The sequence below is a fragment of the Porites lutea genome, chromosome 10 (assembly GCF_958299795.1).
Source record: "Porites lutea chromosome 10, jaPorLute2.1, whole genome shotgun sequence".
NCBI classification, from domain to species: domain Eukaryota; kingdom Metazoa; phylum Cnidaria; class Anthozoa; order Scleractinia; family Poritidae; genus Porites; species Porites lutea.
The window spans coordinates 21,785,166-21,807,934 of record NC_133210.1 but is presented as its reverse complement, the minus strand read 5'-3'; the positions used below and the strand labels follow the sequence as shown (position 1 = coordinate 21,807,934).

At 37.6% G+C, this 22,769-nt stretch overlaps 1 protein-coding gene across 1 annotated transcript in view; it reads left to right on the top strand.

The window, feature by feature from the left end:
• Positions 1-22,374, top strand: part of LOC140949659 (uncharacterized) — a 38,960-nt gene extending 16,586 nt beyond the window's left edge. Inside the window, exons 6-19 of the mRNA XM_073398808.1 lie at positions 8,259-8,708; positions 10,844-10,868; positions 12,492-12,524; positions 12,880-12,999; positions 17,327-17,351; positions 17,910-18,121; positions 18,284-18,394; positions 18,820-19,010; positions 19,643-19,765; positions 20,130-20,203; positions 20,644-20,684; positions 21,434-21,530; positions 21,657-21,759; positions 21,858-22,374. Coding sequence (XP_073254909.1) covers positions 8,259-8,708; positions 10,844-10,868; positions 12,492-12,524; positions 12,880-12,999; positions 17,327-17,351; positions 17,910-18,121; positions 18,284-18,394; positions 18,820-19,010; positions 19,643-19,765; positions 20,130-20,203; positions 20,644-20,684; positions 21,434-21,530; positions 21,657-21,759; positions 21,858-21,914 — 1,662 coding nt within the window. The 3' untranslated portion in view covers positions 21,915-22,374. The remainder of the gene's footprint in view (positions 1-8,258; positions 8,709-10,843; positions 10,869-12,491; positions 12,525-12,879; positions 13,000-17,326; positions 17,352-17,909; positions 18,122-18,283; positions 18,395-18,819; positions 19,011-19,642; positions 19,766-20,129; positions 20,204-20,643; positions 20,685-21,433; positions 21,531-21,656; positions 21,760-21,857) is intronic.
• The last annotated feature ends 395 nt before the right edge of the window (positions 22,375-22,769 follow it).

The window sequence follows — 22,769 nt, the reverse complement described above, 5'->3', positions numbered from 1 at the left end:
AAATGATGGTGCTTTGGTCAGCTTCTTTAGTCTTCTCATTAGTTACCAATTCAATTTTCACTCTACAACGCAGGTTTTCAAGCGTTTTTCCAACGCCCTCGTTGTGGAGTAGATTGAAAAAGTTCTTTTCAACTTCATTTACAACTTGCTTTCTCTTCTCTATATTAGAAGCGATTTTATCTCTCCACCATGGAGACTGTAAAAAAACCGATACACGGTGAACTTCGGAAAGGTTCATACCAAGTTCCAGGAAAAGTATTAAATTTTGGTAGGGTGGAAGGTAGGTTTCCCTGTCACCCAATTAGAAACCAATTTTTCCACTGGAGCTTCTTTGAAATTCAAAACTCACTTGACTTTTTGACAGTAGTGAGAAACCATGTCTGAACTGACTTTCATTTTCTCTGGAGTGAGGGGGTTATTAGTGAGTAGTTCATGTAATTCTTGTGGGCACTGTAGCGTTGTCTTCAGCCACATTAATTCAATTGATCAATCTCTTTTTACCCAAAGCCATCTGAATCCTTTCCGCGGCAAATACTGTGACTGAATTACGTAACCGTAAAGATCGGGTTGTTAGCCTCACTATATCGATGTGTTATCATACTGAGCCCTCCTCGTATCGCATTTTCAAGATATAGATATACACGTTGTTAGGCCAGTCAATTCTACATTTTTCATTTTTAAACAGTCAAGCGCCGATCCAGCTCAAAGTCGGATTCGTGTAAAATGTGCAGGGTCGAGTTTACAATTATTAAAACAGATTCTTGGAAAATTCTCAAACACAGCTTGCAAAAGAACATCTGTTTTCATATAAAAATCATGGTAGTCTCCCAGTGATTGACATTAAAAATCTTTAAATACAGTTTGTGCATGATCATAATCCTGTTGATAAATGCCATCACTTCTAGGGAGCTGAAAAATGCAAATTCGTTAGACAGCTTTGTTCCTAAAAACTTGCCAAAACTATCAAAATACTCGTAAGGAAAGATTTTCTTCCTTACAACGGAATACTGCCCAAAGAATACATTTCAGAAAGGCGGTAGAAGCGGAATCCTGAATCATGAATCATAGTTACAAAACATTTAAAAGATTCACGAATCTATCATGAATCTTTGTTTTAAAAACTTGGGAATCATGAATCTTTGTACTTCGGCTCGGGAATCATGAATAACGAGACTCTGAGAAAAGCTCAACGAAATACACGTATGAATTAATTACATTCGATCTTGAGGGAAAGCAGGATATGGCCTTTCCGAGAATCCAATTTTGAAAATTTTTTTTCCAGGGTAGCGTCGCCCCCGGACCCCCCTATGTAATTCGTGCATTCGGGTTTGTTTCTCCAGTAACTCTGGTGATTTATGTTCAGTTGCGAAAAAATTCCATACCTAGACCAAACGAACGATGATACAGATCGAGTCTGAAGCAGAATTTTGAACACCAAAGAAACTAAACAAAACAAGACTAAGTTGCCACTGGGAAACCTGTCCGAAGCCATAGAGCGAGTGCAAAAAAGGGCGCTTAACATAATCTACCCCGAGGTAGAGTCATATGCTCATGCCTTACAGTTAGGTAAACTAGATAGGTTAGATGATAGAAGAGTACACTTGTGCTACAAATATATGGCGAAAATGAAGTCCCCCAGCCACCCTCTGCACCACCTACTTCCCAGCCCACTTCTGGACACGCCTAACTACACCTTAAGGCAGAAAACACAAAAGTATTTATCTTTTCCGGAACATGCCGATCTGTAGAACAAAGAGAGTGGAGGACTTCTTTACTTTTAAATATTTTAAGTGATTCAATTGTTATTATCATTGTTATAACTGTAAATTACTATACTCTAGATAATAGGTGCCTTAAGATTGTAATATGTACTCGATAATTCAGTTCTTTTTACCGCAAGAGAGTTTTAATAAACTATTCATTATTATTATTATTATTATTATTATTAAAATCATCAAGTCAATTGGTGATCAAAAGTCTTTGTGAATCATGAATCTGGAAGAAAATTTTTGCGGGAGTTATGAATCATTGAGGCGAAAAGACAGGAATCATGAATATCAAGATTCAAATGATTCCGCTTCGATCCCCGATTCTTTCAAAGCACTGTTGATCGGAAATTTTACCTATCAAAACAAGGACATGAAAATGAAGAACTGATCGTCGCAGTGAACGCAATTTATGCAATTGCGTAAAGAATTCAGGACTTCAACGTGGTTTGAACCCGTTGAAGTCCTGAATTTTTTTCAGGCTTCTTTTACGCAATTACATAAATTCCATTCACTGCGACGATCATTTCTTCATTTCATTTCATTTCCGCAGTTCATATGTGATTTATTTCAATAAGTGTTCGCTAGTCCTTATAAGCGCCTCCAAAGAAACTGCCCCAGCTACATGTATGACCTTCTTAAATGCAATGCAGATTTACACACACGCAGTGGGCGGTACAGTGCCTTAAACCTCGTCTGCCCCAGATATAATCGCGAATCTGAGGGAGGGAGAACTAGCTTTTAGCGTGTCCGCGACCAGGCTCTGGAACTCTCTGCCCATTGACCTTAAGAAAGGAACATGTGTAACCTCATTTAGAAAGGCTATTTATAGTCATTTTTTAACGAGATACAAATCCGGCATTTCACAACCTTCCTTTTGCTTCACCCATCCTAGCTGTATTCTTATTGTAATTATAGTCTGTAGATATTCATTGTAAGGATATTTTATAATTGTAATATAGCTTTTTACTCTTTTAAGTCTTATCCATACATATATTTATAGTTCTTTTTCGTTAACGATATGTATTTTGTCACTTAATTTTTGTTTTATAATTTTAGTTTGAGGGCCACTAGTTATTCAGTTGAAGTACTGTCCCGTGTTACCCTCGTTAAATAAAATTAACTATTATTATTATTATTATTATTATTATTATTATTATTATTATATCATTAGCAAAACAAGGACAGATGGACAATGGACAGATCTCAAGGCATTTATTGTAGATGTTGACGAGGTCGTCGTTTGTACTGAGGTTATGCTGCAAGGTTCAAGTTTCAAGTTTATTTCGCACTATTCAAGTTGATACAGTATAAGAATCAGTAGGTTAACAAATGATGAAAAATAAATATATTAATATACAAATTTGATGATATGTGCACAATGACCAAAGTAGCCGAAGCTTTCGTGTTGGTCACTGGAAGAGAAGGAAGACCATTAGGGGAGGCCGGCCCCATTTAACATGCAAGTTGGCGTATATAAACAAGAATAATTAACGATTAAATTTTCAATGTAATTGTAAGATTAAGTGCAAGAGACTCAAAAGGATGTAAGGGAAGTTAGTTTTACCTTTCCAGGGAACTTGGATTGCTTTGTGAATATCCTGCCTCTGAGTTCCAGGATTATAAGCAGAGGTTTGGTAATACATAAGCAACAAAAAATTAACGCTAAAAACGAACGACTATTCGCAGTCATCACGACACTATTATCAAGTTAAAAATGATTGGAATAAACTGTGAGAAATGAATTATTATATTATTATTATTATTATTATTATTGTTATTATTATGAACTATTTCATATCTCGCAGTTTGTTCTAATCATGTTGAACTCAAAAATGGTGTCGTGACGACTGCGAAACGTCGTTTTTTTAGCGTTTATTTTTTTCTTCTTATGAGTTTCAAGTTGTAAAGCAAATAGAAGGATTGAATCAGGGATACGGAAAGAAAGGAAGAAATGTTAACGCACAATCTCGAGAGACTATGACTGTTAAACGCAATCTCACGCTTAAGCTTTGAATTTCAAGACAAAATCGGTTGTAAAATTGCTAAAGAGTTATGAAGTTTGAATTTATATCACATTTTTAATGTAAATAAAGTTACTGGAATGAAAATTGAATTGAATTATGAATGAATGAATGAATGATTATTAATTATTATTAATAAGTTATTTAATGGCGTACATATAGAACTAAAAATGTAGTTTTTCACTTTCCTTCAGAGCAATACTTTTAGTAGCCAAGCAAATACTTGCTTGTAGGGCTAAGGCTGTATAACATTTAGTTGTGTTAAGATTCTTACTCTTCTCATTGTCGTAATTTACGAGACCGTTGCTAGTTATTACTTAACATATATGTGCCATAATCTGGACAGTCTTCCCTGAGTGACTGGTCGACGCTGACTGTGACAGGGATTTTACTTTTGAGACTGGCATTGAGTATAAAATGTAAAAAGGTGTGCGCTTGTATAGGAGCTCTAAAAAGAATTAAACCTCTAGTCCCACTTTACACTCTTGTAACCTTGTACAACCTTACTTTGATTACTGTTCGCCGTTATGGGATATACTTGTGGAAAGCAACTGAAAGATAAATAGTAAAAATTCAAAACCGTGCCGGTAAGGTCAGTACGGGTTTGTCGTATGACATATATTAGATCGATAGATGTGCTTGATAATTTGAAATGGAGAAACCTCGAAACCAGGCGCTCACATATGCATGTAAAAGCTACCCTAATGTACAAAAACCTCATTGATCAGTGATTCTGCCCGCCATCTGAGAGCCTCCTTTACAAAAGTCAACGATAGTAGCATCAACTATAATCTTAGGAATCTTGAAATTGATCTAGCACTTTGGGAAGGCCAAAGACTAATTTCCTCAGACGGAAGTTTTAAGTATAGTGGTGCAATACTCTGGAATAATCTTTCTTACGAGGCAAAAACATCACAATAAATTATTGCTGCCGAATTTAAAAGCAAACTTGCCTCTTTGCCTTCTGCTAGATCACTCATGATTCCGTAATTTGTATGACTGTGTGAATATTTTTAACTCGATCATATCAATTATTCTTCAAAACTCCCACCAACATATATTGTAAAACTAGCTGTACAGTGGAAATTTTTACGTAATTGATTATAATTCTCTGAAATTTTTAACTTTTGTGAATTACACCATGTTGCTTCTATTTTTTAAATGTACGTTTGCCTACGCCCCACCTGGAAATCAGCTTTTGCTTAATGTTATGTGTGGCTAGCGTTGTTAATGATAAATTTGTTTATTGATTGATTGATTCAGAAATGAGAATGAAAAGTGTGTTCAAATAAGGAAAAATAGAGTGATGAACACAGAAGTATTACTAAGGGGCCGACCATTTAACTGTTGGGAGGGGGGGGGGGGGGTTGATGGTGGTGGGTGATTTCTGGTCATAAAGAATTTTTTTTTCTAGCAAGCAATCTGGTGGGCAGGATATTTTTTCCCTTTTTTTCCCATAAGCTTTCTATTACATTTGTGCTGCATGCAATTTTTTCTTCCGACAAGCACTTGAAGAAATGTTTTTTTCAAAATCACCCACCCACCCCCCCCCCCCCCCCTCAAGAGTTAAATGGTCGGCCCCTAATAGGCTTATAAAATGTTTTAAATGTAAATACGAAGGCCTGATCAGTCATTCAACGAAAATCTAGCAGTCGACAGATCTCGAATACTATTAGTCTGATTCAGGTGATTGGTTCAGCTCGTCCTAAGTTCTACGTCTTACCCAACAAACGATCTTTAATAACTTTTTAATACTTTAGGTCGACCCAAATTAGAGTTTGGTTCGTCTCATCAAAAATTCGACGTTTGGCCCCGATCGTATTTCTTGGCTCCTGCTTATGTGTAAAGAATACTTAAATCATATTACTTAATACTTAAGTAATACTTAATACTTAATCATATTTCATATGTCTAGAATACTTAAAAAACAAAGAGTTCAGCCACTGCTGAAGAGCGAGGTTGCGCTTTCGGGTTATTTTCAGGTTGAAGGGAGTGATACAGACTTTTTGACCTCTTCTGGCCACGAACTCCAGGATAAAGCGCCGCCAAAAGTAAAAGACTGGTCAGCCAGTCAACAAAGTTGAAATCTATAAGGAACTCGAAGCTTGGCTCCTGATGTATGAAGAATGGGTCGGTTAAGAATTTTTTAATATATAATTGTCAATTTTGCGTGGAATCGGGTGAAAGGTACAATCATTAGTCTTAAAACCCATTCTTCAGCCATCAAGCGTTTCAGTTAAAAATGCTTGAATGTATATGTCGTCACTCCAGTCTCTAAACTCCAAAAAGGAGCAGAAATATCACAAAAATCACAAGCAAAGGTGTTAACACAAGAAAATTTATGGGTCTCGGAGGTATGTTTGATAACTGTATCTCTTTGAGAATGTAGATTCTATGTAATTGTTTGTGTCTACACTGATGTAGATCTGATCTTGTTTTACACTAGCTCAGACAAAAGACCGTTTTGCTTAAGTTGAAAAGCTTTGGTTAATTTTCGACTCAGACGATCATTAGCCAAGGGTATTTCGTTAGAAGTAGATAAGTGCGTTCCATTCATGTGGCAAGTAAGTTTTCGTTTTCTAAAACTAGGATGGTGCTAGGCTTGGTTGCTGAAGTTATAGCAAGCTGCCAACGAAATGTTTCACTTTTTATGTTTTAGCTCAGTATTTTAATTTGGCAGGAGTTTAGGTATCTCTCGATAGAAGTTTTTATTGAGCCAAATTACTTCCCTCCCTGTTGAATCTCACTTCCCGTCATTACAGTTCCCTCAGTGACTGATCTGCAGATTTCTTGCTGATTGTTTGTGTTTCACTTGTTTATATATACATGTAATATTCGTTGTATGTATGATACCTTTCAGTATTTTCTTGGCAAGCTATCAAACGTGGTTTTCGTTTTCTGTGTTGTGCTAACTATATTTGCATATGTACGTGGTTTTCAACATGTGTACCTCAATTATTTTGACTGAACCAGAACTTTTAATCTCGTAGGCAAGTCATGAGTTTCTTCTGGAATTCGCAGACCACCTTTCTGCTTTTCATGGCTTGTAAGTATCCGCATCTCTCTTCAATACCTTTTTTATTTTTCAGTTGTTTTGCATACTACAGAAGCACAATATTTTGTTTACGAATTACAGAAAAGGGTGGACTAAAACAGAGTTTTTTTTAATAAAAGATACAAGACTTTGAAGTAATGAAATAAGTAGAACAAATTAATTACAGTTATTGTGGGATGGCTAAAGTAGGGTAGTTTCTAGTTGGTTTCTACTTATTTTACAATGAACTTAGCTGCGTTGATTTGTAGATTAGACAAACACAGACTATAATATTGTTCAAATGTTAAGGTAAATTAAAGGTGAATTAAACCGGGAAATATATATACCTTGAGTTTTGATAACCAGGTTAGCAAGAAAATCAACTCATTCTACTACTTGGAAATTTGAAACAATAAATAATCATTCAAAGTCCGATTAAAAGCCTTTATCTGACGTCGTGCAGTAAGTTAGTGGTTCCTAGAAGCACTTCAAACGAGTCCAAATTTATAACGACGCAAATTTTAGAATGTTTATCTAGTAATCTGACTCCGTGAAGCTTCAAACCGGTGTCAATTGAGTCTAGAAATTTTTAAGTTGAGTGAACAGAACCAAAAATTGCCTGGTTAAGGCTTACATAACAACGATATTGGACGATACAGACTATGCGAATCGCAATAATTTTATCCCACTTCAGAGCTTGACATGATGCTCCCCGGGAAACTTCTCAAGGTGACCAAGAACCAGCTTTAGCGGAACCAGCTTTAGGCTCGCACTGATTTCAAATAACTGTCATTTGTGTTAAAGAGAGAATTGAGGGTGGGGACGAAACAAAAAAACCAAAGAGGGGTGGGGGGGGAAGGGGGGGATTGGATAGAAATTCTGTCTACAGCCACTTCTACACAAATCCTTAACCACGAGACAACCCCCCCCCCCCCCCACCCCAAAAAAATAAATAAATAAATAAAACTTAAGCACACAACACAGTAAACAATCTAAGACAGGCGAAGTTGAAAGAAATTAATAAATGTTTGCTAACCCGAATCCAGGTACATATATATCGTACTCGTTTTATAGTTGTAGTATTGCAGTAAGGAAAACGCCAGAAAAGCACAAATATAAAGTAAGGAAGCCAAAGACTGGAGGAAGAAAACAGACAGACTATCAAAGACTGAGTTTATGCTTCGAAATCCTTGAAGGATGGTGTTGTGGATGGATGTTTTCTGCATAGTTTATGTGCCAGTAATAGATCTAGAGCTATTGGTATTTCCGACGAAATCGAAGTCGCGGCGATTGCTGTTGATGAATCGAAGATCGTATAGAAATTAAATCGACTATAGTGATGCGATTCTGAATCGGAGCAAAACTAGAACGATGTCAGAAGGAACTCATAAAGACTCTCAACATTTTCGAATTGTGTCACAAATAAACTGACAGATTATAACCATAAATCTTTCGCTTTTTGTTTCAGTGTTTATCAAAGCCAATGGATTAGCTTTTGTTTCTGGGCCAGACAAAATAACGATTAATGCAACGACAGGATCAAACCAAACATTCACCTGGGAGTTAAACATCAGTCAGGAACATAAAGAGCGGAAATTAAAGGCCCAGTTTGGACCTTGGAATGGAACCTACAAACTTGTGTACCCATTCTTGATAACGTTTAAGCAAGACCTATATGGAAATACGACTGTTAGCAAGCGTCCGGAGTATCGTAAGTCCCAGCGTTTGTACTGGGTTGGAGATCTGAAGCTAGACTATTACATCGCCTTTCAACTTGTCAATATTCAACGTGATGATGCTGGTGATTATGGTGTGAAGTTACGTGTTGACGAATATGGTCGTCCCCCCTCGACTTTACAAAGTTGGTTTACTCTCAAGGTTGAGGTACGAAAAAACAATCTTATAGTTTTTTTGCAAAAAAACTGAACTATCATTGTTTTTCTCTGTTAACTGTATCCATCCAATTTGAGCCATTAGAAAGTGTGTACAAGACACACATCGTTCGACATCGTATTCCTTTATGCTCAGATAACCAAACAATTTGCACTTTGCTGTCAGATCGGTAATCCTTTCTGGCCCCATAAGGTGCCCTAAAAATTCCGCTTATTTTTTTATTACGGGGAATTTAAAAGACGACTAAGTTATAATGCAGATTATCCTTGTACAAATTCAAGTTTTAATTTCATAGTGCACGGGACAAAACTGTTCGGCTGGATTGACATTTTGATATACAAACATAAAACAAGCCAAGAAACCTCGATTATATTTTAGAACTTTTGAACTTTATTGAATTACACACATGGAAAATATTTTCATGTTTATTACATCCACTTTGAAATCACTGGCTATCCGTGCAATCTGATTGGCTATAAGCTATGTGATTTATTCCTAAATCGCACCATTTTCTGCTCTAAATCGCATCTACTCCAAATCGCATCATTCATGTTCTAAATCGCATCATTTCTGTTTTAAATCGCACCATTTTTGTTCTATATCGCATCATTTCTGTTTCGAATACAAAATGAGATGTAAAAGCCCTTTTGTTTCGGCTTTTTAACAAACCGGCTTCTTGATCAATAAAATACAGTATTGGTACTGACTGAATTCTGTGATTTCAAAAAGGCTGTAATAAAGTGGTAATTGAACTTCGTGTTCAAATCGAACTCGCCCTGCGCGCTCGTTTGATTTTGAAATCATGCGTATGATTTCTGACCAAATTTCACTCCACTCCAAACTATTGCACGCATCTTACAACCTTACAATATACGTGTTGAACACAAACCGATAACCACTTTACGGCGACTGCTTACAATGTCAAGGACAACGAAAGACAAACCGGAGGACAGACAGGGAGCAGTATACAAGATCAAATCCTGCGACTGCCGGGCTTCTTACATTGGTGAAACCGGCAGAAACCTAAGCACGCTACTGACCGAACACAAACGAGCGACGAGGAATGGTGACGTAAACAATCACATTGCTGAGCACCACTTAAAGACGAAACATCAAATTGACTGGGACTCTGCGACATGTATAACGTATTCTACAGACTACTATCAACGTCTTACTTTAGAAAGCTGGTTTACTAACTTAGAACAAACGCCACTGAATCGTAGCCAACAGTTACCAGCGCCGTACAAACGACTTATTGACGAGATCAAGCAAAACTGACTACGAGAGAACGTCTGGAGAACTGACAATTTGACTGACAATAGACTACTGTGTAACTGTGACAATAGACGGATCGAAACTCACCAATTACTGATTACGAGTCTTCATAGCCAATAACATCACGGCTTAACTGACAGACGACCAATAACATTACGACGTAATTGACCAATCAGATCAATAACCAGAGTATAATACCATCAACTGACGTGATACAACTCACTTTGACTCTGAAGATGACTACCTCACAGGTTGTCGAAACGTCAGTCACTGTCAACAACAACAGTCCTATTCAGGACTACGTTCACCCGGACGATCAAACTCAACTTACTTTCAATTACCATTATCAATCACGTTAGGAGGACTTGCGTTACAGTGTATCCAAACTTGGTAACGAAATCTCAAAAGTTTGCAAAATCAAGTGATTTGTTAGAAAATTTATCACAAAACGAAGTGTTGTTGAGTTAAGAATATCTTGATGCGTTTGTGGGTGTTTTGAAAACTATTCGACGGGAAAACGGAGGAGAAACTTATGAAAAGCAATGGGACATTTTGTGCTATTTACCTACGAGATTGGCGCCTTTGAGTCGATGTGATTAAGTTTCAATGAAGGTTATTCCGTCCGGCTGTTTTAAAGAGTAGAAAAGGGTTCCAATAATTTGTTGGCTCGCTATATATTTTGCCATAAGTAACAAAGAAATCTGAACGTTGTGTTTGCTGTTAGGAAGTGAGATAAACTGAAAAATGATTTTGTTCACCATTTTATGGTGATGAGCAGCGATATTTTTAAAACAGTAACCGTTAAGTCAGCTCTTAATTAACGACGATGCTTTTCATTTTTTTCCTTCTAGGATCCACCGCCAACGCCGTCTGTAGGTAAGAATATGCAATACTTTATTTCATGATGCACTAATGTTGGGGCAGAAAACACTTATGATTTGCAAATGAAAAAAGATATGAACCTGCTATTAAAATGAAGGCTTTCTCGCTCAGTGTTGAATGCTGTAATACAGAAGAACCCCGATAACTAGCGAAGGGTTGACAACAACAACAAAAAACAGTTCAAGTTAGCGAGGGTTCGAGTTATCGGCATCGATTGTATATTCAATTTTCCGTATCAACAATTGCTAATGACTGATTTTGCATCACTTCAGTGTATAGTACGGTGGAAACTTACTTATTTCATCAGGAAATACTGTAATTTTGCATTTTTGTGACAAAACATGTCTGTCGCACCAATCATAATCACTGTGACAGTAAGTTTAAGAGTTTTTACGGATTACACAACAAGAAAAGCTAATGGGATGGCATCCTAGTGGAGTTACAAGAACCAGAATTCGAATTATCTGGGTAAATTTCAGTGAAGTTTCGATCAATCGAACATGTTTGATATATCTTAGTAATTGATGTTGAGAGTTGCTGTCCTTGCCACAATCCAGTTGTTTTACCTCCAGATTATATTACACTAGGAAAGTAAAAAACACAAAACAAAACAAAACTAAAACAAGATACCGGGCAGTGGAAGATCCGAGGGAGGGGCCCGGGGGGCCCGCCCCCTATTTTAAGACCAAAATGAGGCCAGAAGGGCCGAAAAGAATTTTGAGACCGACCCCCCTCCCCACCCCCCCTCCCCCCCCCACTTATCTCAGGGTCTGGATAATTTGTGAAGCTCTGGATCCGTCACTGCCGAGAAAGCAGAAAAACAACACGTAATATTTGCGTTATAATATACTATAGCTCCATCGTTCACTCACATATTGATTTTAGAAAGCCCAACAGTGCAACTCGAAGACTAAAAACGTACATTACTTGAAACAATAACCCTTGCACTGTTGAATAGACATTAACCAATCTCAAAAATCAATGCAAAGGATATTAAAATTTAGAATAGTTATACTTGTTTAGCAAAGAAACACACTTTAAAAGCAAAATGCTGGAATTGCACGGAAAAAGTTTACAGATGTATTTTAAATACATTAAAATGGATAATTCCTATCCTAAGATGGCAGTAATGAACGTTTTGTCTTTGATAAGGCTTTTTTCCCTGTGTCCGAGCTAGGCTGGTAAGCCGAAACTTATTGCTACATGCGAGTAGTCTGGAGAGAGTTGTTCAAAAGTATTAGGGAAACCAATGGTGTTATGAATTGGATAGCACCATCTATTTAACCTAGTGAACAAGTGGTGCGAGACGAACAGAAACAATAATCTTGACTGAGTGGGACCGAGGTGGGTCCTTCACACTGGATGGATGCATTTGCAGCATACATAGAAGCAACCAGTCTGGTATTTACAAGCGTGGTCGAGAATTTGAACTTGGGATTACTGTGATCAAATCCAGCTAACTTTCAGGGCGGTACTTAAGGTATTGCAAGAACAGTACGCTTAAACTGCTGCTTTCTTTTTGCGCGCATTTGGACTGTTCTGCGGTATAGTCAAGTAAGTGTTCTTTTTTCTCAAAACTTCATACCAAACTCAGCTTTACTTATTGCTTGCTAACAGGTCCAGAAGAGTCAAGAATTCCGAAGTCTTCGGGTGAGAAAAAGAACCATATATATAAATATAAGTATAGTAAAGGGAAAAGTTAAGGATACCGTACAAATGTTTGACTGACTGCATCGAACTTGTCGCTCTTATAGTGGAATAAACTGCACTGCGCCCATCTTTTAAGTGGAGAGTCACATATTGGATAGCTTTACATTGTCAGAAAAACGGATAGCTTTTCGTGTTACTGTAATTTCTTTTAATCTTAAAAATTTACTACTCTGTATTGAGAAATGTACTCGGTTTTGTGTAAATAATTAGGTTTGTGTTGTGACAAAAACAGTCTTACTTAAGTAGGTATAATGGCCTTTCGTTAACATTGGCACCCGCCCTTTTCTTGAAACAGATACTGAAGACAGTTCACTTTTGAAATACATATCTATATCCGTGGTGTTGGCTATAGTTGTGGTTTGTGCTATTGTCATTCAGCGATATGTCGTGAAAAGACATAGAGAACGAAAAGAAGGTAAGTATAAAAGTGAAACCACGTTTCTCTTGGCTATAGCTATGTAGGGTTATGTAGGGCTATGTGTGGCTATGCAGGGCAATGAAGGGTTATGTAATGCCAAGTAAAGCTGTGTAGGGTTATATAGCGCTATGTAGGGCTACTTAGAGTGGCTATGTAAGGCTACATAGCGCTGTGTAGGACTATGTATGGCTATGTAAGACTATGTAGTGCTTTGTAAGGCTATGTATGGCTGTGTAGGGGCTGTGTGTGGCTATGTGGGGCTATGTAGGGCTATGTAGGACTACGTATGAGTGAGTGAATGAGTGAACACTTCATTTACCCACGGTAATTTTATCAAATAACTTCACAATAAAGTACTTCTTCTACCTAAAAGCCGTGCATTGATTAATTTACATAGAGATAGAGCTATATGTCTAAAAACTAAACTAAGAAAGGATCGCACACAACATTAAACCTAATAATACAACTGAAATTATGATGCTTGCGGAAGTTGTGTAGATAGTATATAAGACCTGATCTTAGCCTTAAATTGTATAAAAGAAGTCACTTTCTTTAAACTGGAAGGGAGAGAATTCCAGAGCTTAAGACCTGCAGAAGCAAAACTATTCCTAAAATAGTTTTTCCTTGCCTTTGGCACTTTAAGATTCATTCTAGAAGAGCGAAGGTCATAACTGAGCCGACTTGTATTAACGTCAAACATGTTAGGCAAATAAGAGAGACAGAGACCGTGATTTACTTTAAGCATCATTAATGCCATGTGATGTTGTCTCGTTTCACTATAATCTAAGTGAAAGCCAGCTAAGTTCATGCCGAAAATCAGCTGAATGTTTTGAACAAGAAGCACCTGTAATAACATGAGCGGCCCTATTTTGCAATTTTTGAAGACTGCCTGCTAACGTTTCACCAACACTATCCCAAACAATACAACAGTAAGTAAAATAAGGCTCTACTACTGAACTGTATACGTTTATGTGGTGCTCCAAAGCAACTAAAGGCCTGATCCTTTTGAGTATTAAAATGCCACATCCCACCTTTTGTCTAACACTTTGGGACCTGAGTCCCGTTCTTGCGTATTTCCTCTGGGCAGGCCTGTGTCCAGAAAAGCTGGTAAATAAAATGATTTCTCCAAGTAAGAAATTGGTCGATAGTTTGGCCACGATACTTTGTAGTTTCGACTTGTTGTAACGTTAAACAATTTACACGCAATGAAATATTTCCATCTGACGTTGCAGTTCTCTGCCGAGAACTTATCACCATAAAATCTGTTTTTAGAATATTCAATGTGAGTTTATTTGAGCAGGCCAATCAAAGATTCTATTAAGGTCGTTGCTCATTTCAGTCTGAAGGACCGACAAATCCACGGCAGAGAACGTTAAATTTGTATCATCCGCAAATGACCTCCTAGACTGTGATCTAAACAATTTGGTAAGTCATTAATGTAAATAAGAGTGAGGTCTAATAAAGAGACCTGTGGAACTCCACGTACGATACGATTCTTAACAGACGACACTCCGTTTACCATGCAAAATTGCTTTCTGTCTTCTAGGTAAGACCTGAACGAAGCAGCGGTTTGACCCTGCACCGCATAGTCAGTTTTTTTTAACAAGATAGCATATGGTCAACAGTGACAAATGCCTTCTTAAGATCAAGGAAAATAATACAACTGTTCACATCTCTATCAATCTTAAGACACCATTGATTTCAATTGTCATATCTAGCAGCGCAGTAACAGTTGAATGAAGTAATCTAAACCCAGATTGACGAGGCTGAATAAGGTTATTTTCTGTAAGATAAGTGTACATCTGCTCATAAACTAATTGTTCAACAGTTGGTAAGACAGAAATCGGTCTTTGCAACTTTCCATGAATGATCTGGAAAAGTATTTGTAGTAATCGAAAGATTGAAAAGGTTGGCTAACGATTCAGAAATAACAGGAGCCGCTATTTTTGAAATCTTATTTGGGATGTTATCATGACCAGTCGCCTTTGCAACATTTACTTCTTGCAGCTTTTTAATCAAGTCAGAGGTCGTGACTTCATTCCGTCCAAATGTAGATTTTACACGCTGTTGGGAATCAACTGAATTTACATCACATTCCACCGTAGGAATGTCAGATGCAAGTTTCGGACCAACGTTTGTAAAGTAAATATTTAAACATTCAGCGATTTTCTCGGGATCCGATAAGAGCCCAGAATTTTCCGTCTTCAAATCATTTATCTGTGTACCAGGCAGAGCGAAGGTCAGATGCAAATGAGCCGTTTTTGATTTTTTTCCCATGATGCGCTTTCGGACCTTGTCCAACACCGCCTGTCTTTGTGCTGTCTGATTTCTTACCCATTACGTCGTTAAGAATTTTCCATGTTGCTTTCAGGTTACCAGAGGCTTCTTTGATTTGATGTTTGTAATATAATCCTTCTTTGTCTCTTTTACTTTTTTGTTAACCGTTAACTTTTTAGTTTTATATGCCTTCCAATCATCTGGCCGCCGCTTTTCTGAAGCTCTTTAGTCAGTCACGTTCATACATTTCCTCTTTTAACTGAGAATTTAACAAAGGAGTAGGTTTATTTCTGACTCGCATGACTCTTCTCCGAGCATGCTTATCAACTACATTCAAGAATATATTTTTTCATGCATTCCACGCACTATCATTTCCATACCGCTTTTTAGACCCTGTTTGCATGGAGTGGGGGAGCCCGGTCTAGTGGGGTAGGTTTCTTTTGTTTTGTGTCCCCCAGAGCGTGAAAACAAAAGAAACCAACCCCACTAGACCGGGGTCCCCCACTCCATATAAATAGGCCCTTATATCAGGCCATGAGGCATTTTCCAGATCTGTTAAGAAATTTTCCTTACCGAAATGTTTAAAATTCCTCGAGTGAATAAACTTTGGTTGTCCCCTCGGTAAACCAATTTCTCTAACAGCATAAGTTAAATTGTGGTCGCTTTAAATGGAAAGCATAATTATATACTCCTGAATGAGAAATATTATCTTCCTTGTAATAAATATATCAATAAGAGTTTGCGATTTGACATTAACTCTTGCAGGTTCTTTGATTAATTGTGCCAATTAATTGGTAATCAACTATCAAGTCCAATAAGTGGGTAGTGTAAACCTCTGGGGGATTTGAAAGAATATTACAATTCCTCCCCAAAGGGGCTTTTCAGGAACAATTATTTTTTACAAGCATTACATTTAACTAATTACAACGCTCAACGTAGTACTAATATACTTAACTAAGAAGCATTTGGAAAATTATCTAAAAACTGGTTCCTTAATAAGAGATTTCAAAATATGAACAGATTGCCTTAATTTTAAGAGAAGTTTCTAAATTGTTCCAAATAGTCCTGTAGTCAAAGTTTTCTGTCCGGAGCCTGTTCTGAAAAGGGAGATGTTTAGCTTTTGGCTCCAGTACTCCGAATTGTTCGTTTGCGAACTTGCTCACGGCTAATAAATTGGATGTAAGATATTTTGGGCGTGACCGGTCATGCATTTGAAGGCCATAATAGCTTGGCGATCGATAATACAAGTGGCCCTTAACAGGCAGCCAAGACAGGCTTTTTAAGAGTGGTGTTACATGATCATATTTTTTCGCACCGCTGACGATTCGGCAAGCAAAGTTTTAACAGCCTGCAATTAGTCATGTGATATAAAAGCTAAGTATGAACGTGAAGCTGTTGCTTTAGCACGTTATTTTCAGTCTGTAAACCACCCATACCTAAATAACGAGAGTTGTTTTTGTTGTTGTCGAATGCCTAAGCGTGGTATTCCTGAAAATACTGCTAAATACTCACAAGCTTTCTGTTGGAGCCTTAGGCTGCGTGCAAACGGACGCAACAACTCCCAACATTCTTGCGCCAACAATGTTGGGAGTTGTTGAGTGCGTGTTGGCAGTGGTGTGCAAACGGATGCAACAACTCCCAACAATGTTGGGACCTGCACTGCATCGTGGGAAGGATACAACCCATAAGTCTTTGTAAACCATATGCATGCGTAATGAGCGTGCGTGGCCCCAACAATGTTGGAAGAGCTGTGCAAACGGATCCAACATTGTTGCGCTACGCTTCGGCGATCACGGAACAAAAGAAATGTTGGGAGTTGTTGGCTGAAAAGTTTGACCGGTTTCAAACTTTGCGCAACAACACGCAACAACATCCAACAGGGTGTGCAAACGGACGCAACATGTAACATCCAACAATGTTGCGTCCGTTGGCACGGGGCTTTAAAAAGCACAAACAAAATATCCATATTTATTATTTCCATGATGTATTTAGTTTTTTCATGTTGTTTTTTTATTTGATATCCTTACATTTTAATTTATGATTTCAGGCGATGCTTCCGACAGAATCAACACGTAAGTTTCTTTGAGTTATTCTTTACCCACGGTATTTTTTTAACAGTTGTTAATATAAAATTGTGAGTATGAAAAGAGATCTTATTCCCTGGGAACGAAATCGTAACTCGCTCTCTCACCGGAGTTCGTTGAACTTGTGAATGCAGAGTCAATTTTATTTTGAGATCGCCGCTACAGTCGCAGTTCTTCAGTTCTTATAGGTTTTTAGCGGCCTTTATTTAGCTGTAAATTATATTAGGACGCAAAAAGAAATTGTTTTAAAACAGGGAAGTGTAAAAGCAGGCTGCGGACTGACTGCGGACTATTGTTTTTAGGGTTAGAAAACAATAGGACTATAGTTGTCACGTTCTCATTTGCATGAAAACAATATAGTCTGCAGTCTTCGTTTTACGTTTTAAAACCCTTCGAGATTTTAATATTCCTTAGCTCTATGAAAATCCTGTTTCATGTCCGATGGTATAAGTGGTGATTGACTGTGTGTATGTCAATACAATTAGTATAATTAGTGTGCTCTAGGTGCTAGTAAGCTCTTGGGAATCTTGTTGCTTTTTGTTGTAGGCACTCTTCCCTTGAAGTCGCTCCGATGGAGGCGCTTTATTCTGAAATAGATTCGCTGCTTTTTGGAGATATTGAATGGGAAATACCACGATCAAATCTAAAGGTGGAAAAGGAGATTGGGAACGGCTCATTTGGAGTGGTGTCACGTGGTTTGGCGTTCAGTTTACCTGGAAAACCCGAGTGGACTGTCGTGGCAGTGAAAAGCATTAAAGGTCATTTGACTCATGTGCAACTTTACGCGAAACAAAACTATACGTAAATTTATATTTTATCCGTTGTCACCATCCATTTACCACACATAACATGACAAAGATTGCTTGGATACCTCAGTTCAAAAGGTTGACAATGCTGTGTATTTTATTCTGTTTTATCAGAAGGTGCGTCTGAAAGGGAAATACGAGACCTGTTGTCGGAAATGTCACTTCTCAAACACCTTGATCCTCATCCCCACGTCATTCGGCTTTATGGCTGTGTCACAACTGAAGGTCAGTACAACACTATACACAACAACTCTCACAGAAAGAGCTGTTTCTCTCTATAATAACTGGCTTATAGAACTAAAAAAATGTTGTTTCAACTTTTCTTCAAAACAGTTATGTACTGACAATGACCAAGCAAATACCTACTAGGGCTGCCAAAATTATGAAGGGTCAAGGACGTATAACCCTTAGTTGTTGTGTATCCATAATCGTATCTTATAAGACAGTTGCTGGCCGAACTTTACATAATTTTGCATAACCGCGTTTATATGTTACAAAATTTGGACAGTAGACCCTGCGTGAAAGGCTGACACTGACTGTGACATCATGACGACACGCACAGTCTCACGTGAACCAGTTCAGAAAATTGCATTGCCAAATCAGGTTATATAAAAAATATGGCAGTAAATCTCATTTCATTGATTTGAAAGAACGTCCCCTGGTTGTGGTCGAGTATGCACAGTTTGGTGACTTGCTTGGTTACTTGAGGAAAAGCCGAGGCATGCGTGATAACTACTACAGTGACCCGTCAATCAAACCTATCACCAGCCTCACTTCGAAGCAGCTGCTGAGGTTCGCATGGGAGATAAGTGATGGAATGGAGTATTTGTCCATGAAAAAGGTAAATCAGCTAAACACTTTTAAGCATCTGGGTAGGTTTTGAAAAAAATAATGATAAAGAAACATAAACATGTAAAAACTAACGAGATAATCTTCCGACCCGCTTTCGGCGACATCATGACGCCATTATCAAGGAATGGAAAAATAAAAATGCGAGTTCAAAAGGAGTTAAAGTACTCTGAATTTGCATGAATGAACACAGATAGAAAAAGGCCTGAGCACGGATTGAATCCGTTTGCACGTTAAAAGGCAGTCTTAATTGTTTGATATAAAGCATTTCGTTAACGAGGCGGTCAAATTTGTTCTTGAATTTATTCAGCACTCTAAAGCACTGCCAGCTGAAAAGGTCCTCAGGGACAGCGCACTTTAACTCGCATTTTTATTTTTCCATTCCCTTGATAATGGCATCATGATGTCACCGAAACGTGGGAACATTATCTGGTTAGCTTTTACTTGCGTGTTTCTTAAAATAATTATTAATAAATAATAAAGAAACTACTCTTTTAATCATCAATTAGTGCCTTTGCACATAATGCGTGTAAAGTAAAATTCTGGACGCAAAGAATTGGGACAAGAAACGAAAGGCCTATGGAAAGACTCTTTTTTAATACCATAATTTTGATTATTTGACAGATAATCCACCGCGATTTAGCAGCTAGAAATGTATTGGTCGGTGAAGGAGAGGTGTGTAAAATAACTGACTTTGGTATGGCCAGGGATGTGCAGGAAGAAGATATATATGTTAGAACTCATGAGGTATGTAAATTTTCCTTGCTATTTCAATTCCTGGCTCAGTTAAATCCTGTAATACGGTTATTTTAATGAGTGAAACAAACAAGAAACTGTGTACGCATTTTTAACGGCAGTGTATTATTCCCTTTTGGGATATCAGTGATCGGCATAATTGTGATATATTAATTCATCCTGAATTCATTGAAAAGGACCAAAGCACTAAACTTTTAAATTTTGTGAGTGAAAACTCCATTTGCCACGTTCTTGGTCCTCTTGGACAGGAAGGTGTGGTTGGGAGGCGGGGACGGTTAGTTCACTAACATCTAAAAATTAGGAATATTGAAGCTCAATCTCTAGGAGATATGCCAATGTAGCTTTTATATTCTAGGGACGCCTTCCAATCAAGTGGACAGCACCAGAGGCCTTGATCGGCAGCGGGGCGTATACAACAGCCAGCGATGTGTAAGTAATTAATATTCAGTGACCTATTTTGAGATTCCGTTTAATTTATCAGCAATCATCATCATTATCAAGTCTCATCGCCCCAGTAGGCGCATAAGGCCTTCACGCTGTCTGACCAACGCTTTCTGTCTTGTGCAACCGCTTTGGGTACTTCCCAGCTCTTCCACCCAGCTTTGTTTCGCGAGTCTTTCTCGACTGTCCATCTCCAAGTCGTTTTCGGTCTTCCTCTTGCCCTCCGACCTTCAGGAGTCCATCCTACTTTATCAGCAATCATATACCCAGACGTGTTGTCTACTGGTGTGATAGGAACTGTATGTAAGAAACCTTCACGACACTTAACTCCAACGCGTAACAAGCATAAAACTGGACACTCAGCAAAGAAAAATACCCATAGATTTTTATTCAAAAAAATTCACTTTATGTGCGTTTGGTTTGCATAGGTGGAGCTTTGGTGTGGTCCTATACGAAATCTTCACTGTTGGTAAGTTAAAGGGGCTACTTCACGCTTTCACTAGAATTGGTTTTCAAAATCAGTTTTCAGTTTTCAGTCCAGTTTTCAGATGTTTAAGACTCTATTTAGGCATTGAACCGTTTTGTTGACGTTTGTTGTAACACGAGATGGCAAGGATGGAAATGGATTGAAACTTGAAAAAGTTGGGCTAACCCAGTTTTAATGATATGCCTGCAAAAAAAAATCTTTTGGCAAGTATTCCCTGGTGGAAACTGTTTGATATCTTCTTCATAACTCTACAGGAACATTTTGTGTATGGTCAAATGACTTCAGCACAGAATAGTCCTTTTGCTTTATGTAAACACGAAAACAGTTGGCTTTTGAAAAATGTTGTTAGCACGAACTTAAAGAGTATATCGAAATAAGGAAACCTGTAACTTTTCAGCCGTATACCTCAAAAGTAGCGATTGAAGAGGCCGCCGAAAATTAGAAGGATGTGTATGGGAAATACAACTCTTGCCAACCAATCACGCTTGAGAGGTTTCCATACAAACCCTTGTAAATTTTGAAATTTTCAAACTGTCGTAAATTATTATTTCCTTTTAAAAGCATTACGGGGCTCATATCTCCTTTTTATTCAATACAGGCATTTGAGCCCTTAAATGCTAAGGGAAAAATTTAAGGACAGTTAAAAAATTCAAAATTTGCAAGGATTTTTTTATTTTCGCCTGACTGCTGATAAATCTTTGCCAAGAAGAATTTGTTTTACTCTATTTTAGGAGGTGATCCTTTTCCAGGCGTATACATGAAAGATATGATCGTTTTATTAAAGAACGGTTACCGCATGTCACGACCGAAGTTTATCAGTCAAACACTGTAAGTACAATGGTACCCGTTCATTCTTGTCACTGTCTGTGTTATAGTACAGAAGATATATTTTGGAGGAGTGTTTTAAACTGTTTTAAGAGTACGTAATAATGGAATCGTTTAATACTGACAAAGGTACGACATGATGATGGAGTGTTGGAAAAGCGATCCATCTTACAGACCAAGTTTTGGATGCCTAAGCTCACAGCTGCAGACGATGATGACAGAAGAAGAGCAGGTTAGTAGTATAAAAATAACCCAATCAGCGTCTAAAAATAATTGCTCAAACTGGTCTTATATACAAACTAGAGTCACTTGTTCTATTTTTCCCCTTAGGAATACGTCAACCTGGCTGAACTCTTCTATGAAAATGTACAGCAGACAAACTGTTAAAAGAAGATTGTGCATTTCTGGAAAGGAACTTCTCATACCTTGTACAACTTGAAACCATTTTGCTATAAATATAATCTATATATCTAATATGATCGAGCCATTTCTGGACGAAAGTAATACCTTATGAAAAAAAAAAGAACAAAAAGGAAGAAGGACTGTGTAACACTGCAACCTGGCGCAAGTTATTACTTAAATTTAAAACGTAACAATTCTAGACGGCTAGAGAAGAATTTATTTTAAGCATAGCTAAGCACCACCAATTTATTGAATACGCCAACAGTTTTATTCTTAGCAATAAAGGCCAGTAATTCTTATTTCGATATATATTGTGCTCAAGTTTTTGTCTGTTAATTTTTACATTAATTTTGGAACCCTACGACTTTTGTGCTAATATTTCTTAAGGATTTTTATATATTTTTTATTAAAAATGTAACTGACGGCTTTGTCTAGTTATTAGTAGCTTGTTGCTGCGTTTTCATTGTGCGGAGGAACCCCAAACACTAGCACATAAACCAACTGCCTAATTTAAGGTGACTCGATCCAGTATTTCTGTAGGTACACCTCCCATCTTTGAAAACTTAAACAAATTGATCTTTTTTGTATCACAAATAGCTATGAACATAACTTTGCTATGATATTTTTTGCCCGATCGAAATAAATGTCACGTGATAATGACGTCATTAACGTATACTTTGGGTGACTTCGGTTGTGTGAAGTTTTACAAAAATCTAGCTATGAGAGGAATTTTGAGATACCGTATCTTTGAATTTTCACAAAAAGTGAATAAATTAAGCATGAACTTGAGGATGGACTTTTGCAGAAAAATTTGCTACCTTTCGGAGGTTTCCGAAATGT